Here is a 3,069-nt window from a genome sequence, read left to right as displayed (position 1 = left end):
CGCCCCGCAGCTCCCCAGGTGTCATTGTATTGCCATCTTCCTCGGGCCTTGAGCCTGCACGGCCTCGACCACTGGGTATTGACCATTGTGATATCCCGTTCGCCCCATTACCAAAGACGCATGGATCGGTCCGAGTGACGCCGCTCCCTCGGGCCATAAACACGGAGCCATATCAAGCTAAGCCCCAATTAAAATAAAAACAGCAAAGGGACGATAGAATGATTAAATCGTTAGTCTCGCCGCGGGGAAGTTGTATTTCGTTTTTCCCTTTCAATTAGGGGTTGATTGGGCTTTTCAGGGGAGGTCAGCTGTGAAATCTGAGTTATATATGCGCGCGCGAGCTCGAAGGCGCACATACGTCGGCTCTCCCTCTCACAGGGTTCCAAACGGGTTCCTGGGTGTTAAATAAGGGACGTAAAGTGTTTTCGGACACGTAAAGAAAAAGAAAAAAGAAGGTCCAGTGTAAATGACGGCAGCAGAGCAGTTTACTTGTGGCCTTTCTTCTCCTCTTCAGCTGCATCCAGAGGCTCCGTGAGGAACCACCATGCGCCATCACCAGCAGACGGCGATAACGACGCTTTGCACCCCACCCCCCGGCAACGTCACGTCATGCTCGGGGGCTTCTCCTCTTAGACCAACGGTGTTTTACCAAACCTCTTTTCACGGCATCCTCTGCATGGAGTGTGTGTAATTTCCCTCTCTGACACCTACTATTACTACATACCTTAATTACACACCTGGAGGGAGAGAGGGAGAGAGGTGGTCTGAAAGAAAATGGCTTTTGAAGCATCAAGTCGCCTGCAGTTGGAATTGGACTGTAATTCCAGTGCACCCAAATGTGGAGTTGCGCGTGGGCTTCTAGGGCGCACGATATGTTTGAGAATAACTGTTTACAGATGAGAGGACATGTGCTGAAGCTCAAGCACTATTAGAGAAAAATAAGTGAAGAGTAAAAGTGATTTATATCCAAACTTTTGTTGAAGCACGCGCATTTAAAATCCGCTGAACTGGAGGCTGTTTGAACAATGTCCAATACATACATCTCTTCTGTCAAATATATTTAGACGTTTGACTCATGGTGCTCGAACATCCCTGCTAACAAATCTTAGTTATTTTTGTTTAGCTGATGCGTGTTTGGAAATGCCTTCTATTTGTGGGATTGGCCCTCCTTGCTGCCTCCTCCTCCTTCTCCTCCTCCTCCTTCTCCTCCTCCTCCGGTGTGTTCTTCCTCTATGGTCCTCTAGTCACCTGACCAAACGCCATGCAAATCACTCTGCTGTTAGAGCCCCATTGGCCGCTTGTGGCTCATTTAACCGCTGTCAGTGCGCATCACATGGCCGCCGCTTTAACCAACTTCTTAACTCCGACAGGGAAAGTGGCTCAAATGCGCATTCTATCACAGTGGATGTGAACCAACCCAGGCGAAGACAGCGTGAAATACTGGTTGGAGAACATTTTATATCCCTTTTCGGATTATTTTTTTGTCTCGTATTTGAATCATTTTGGGGTTAGAATATCAAATTCCCAGTCAACTTCTCGCGCGCGCCTCTCTTGAAATAGACTTTTTTTTCTCCTCTGTTGGTGGCGAAGTTAAAAACCAGGTGAATGTATAGCATGATGATGGAAACTGACCTCCATTCCCCCGGCCCCCAAACGAACACGACCACGGGGCAAACGGGGCCGAACAGCGGGTCCAAAGCGAATCAGGAGCGGGTGAAGAGACCGATGAACGCGTTCATGGTGTGGTCCCGTGGGCAGCGGAGAAAGATGGCACAGGAGAACCCCAAAATGCACAACTCTGAGATCAGCAAACGGCTGGGCGCCGAGTGGAAGGTGATGTCCGAGGCTGAGAAGCGACCTTTCATCGACGAGGCAAAACGGTTGCGAGCCATGCACATGAAGGAGCATCCGGATTACAAGTACCGGCCAAGAAGGAAGACCAAGACGCTGCTGAAAAAGGACAAATATTCCCTTGCCGGTGGACTGCTTTCTGGGCCCAGTGGGGGCGGTGGAGTTGGTTTAGGAGTCGGGATGAGTTCATCCGGGGTCGGGCAGAGGTTAGAGAGCCCCGGGGGTCACGGAGGCTCCGCCAGCTCCGGCTACGCGCACATGAACGGCTGGGCGAACGGTGCGTACTCGGGGCAGGTGGCTGCTGCCGCGGCGGCCGCGGCGATGATGCAGGAGGCGCAGCTCGCCTACAGCCAGCACCCGGGGAGCGGAGCGCACCACCACCACCACTCACACCACCATCACTCACACAACCCCCAGCCCATGCACCGCTACGACATGACAGCGCTGCAGTACAGCCCCATCTCGAACTCTCAGAGCTACATGAACGCTTCTCCATCCGGCTACGGCGGGATCACCTACACACAGCACCAGGGCTCCGGCGTCTCCTCCTCAGCTGCCATGGGGACGTTAGGGTCGCTGGTGAAGTCGGAGCCGAGTGTAAGCCCTCCCGTCAGCAGCACACACTCACGGGGTCCTTGCCCCGGAGACTTGAGAGAGATGATAAGCATGTATTTACCGACCGGAGAGCCGGGGGACCCGTCAATGCAAAGTAGACTCCATGCCCTGCCGCAGCATTACCAGAGCGCCACGGCTGGAGTGAACGGGACGGTCCCTCTAACACACATTTAGAACTCACAGAATAATTGAAAACTGCAAACGAACACATAACCAAATATTTACCTCTTTTCTAAATAACCCCGGTCCCGAAAACTACCTGCATTTTGTACAGAATGTTTATGATATTGTAAATGAAGGGGGGAAATAGCTAATTAATCTCGGCTTTTTTTTTAATTTTTTTAATTCTTTTTTTTTTTTTTTTTTTTTTTTTTTTAATAGCCACCAGTGGAATTATATAACGAATATGATGCTGAGATATTGGTGATTGTGCTACCATCTTTTTGTCCATTATTTCACAGTCTTAGTTGAGGGTTACGCCAGGTTCACATGGGTGGTGGTGGTGGTGGGGGGGGGGGGGGGGGGGGGGGGTATATTTGGTTCAATTGTCTCATACTTTTTTGGGGTTCTTGTAAGTTATTGAAAATGAGATAACGTGTCATA

At 50.7% G+C, this 3,069-nt stretch overlaps 1 protein-coding gene across 1 annotated transcript; it reads left to right on the top strand.

The window, feature by feature from the left end:
- Positions 1-1,605: 1,605 nt before the first annotated feature.
- Positions 1,606-2,640, top strand: sox1a (SRY-box transcription factor 1a). Its single transcript, XM_034561649.1, has one exon. The coding sequence runs from the start codon at positions 1,606-1,608 to the stop codon at positions 2,638-2,640; it is 1,035 nt and encodes a 344-aa protein (XP_034417540.1).
- The last annotated feature ends 429 nt before the right edge of the window (positions 2,641-3,069 follow it).

This window comes from Cyclopterus lumpus, chromosome 21, assembly GCF_009769545.1.
Source record: "Cyclopterus lumpus isolate fCycLum1 chromosome 21, fCycLum1.pri, whole genome shotgun sequence".
Classification (NCBI taxonomy): Eukaryota; Metazoa; Chordata; class Actinopteri; order Perciformes; family Cyclopteridae; genus Cyclopterus; species Cyclopterus lumpus.
This window is presented reverse-complemented; position numbering and strand designations above follow the sequence as displayed.

Coding starts and splice junctions, on each gene's coding strand:
- sox1a (XM_034561649.1), top strand. CDS start 1,606: ATGTATAGCATGATGATGGAAACTGACCTCCATTCCCCCGGCCCCCAA.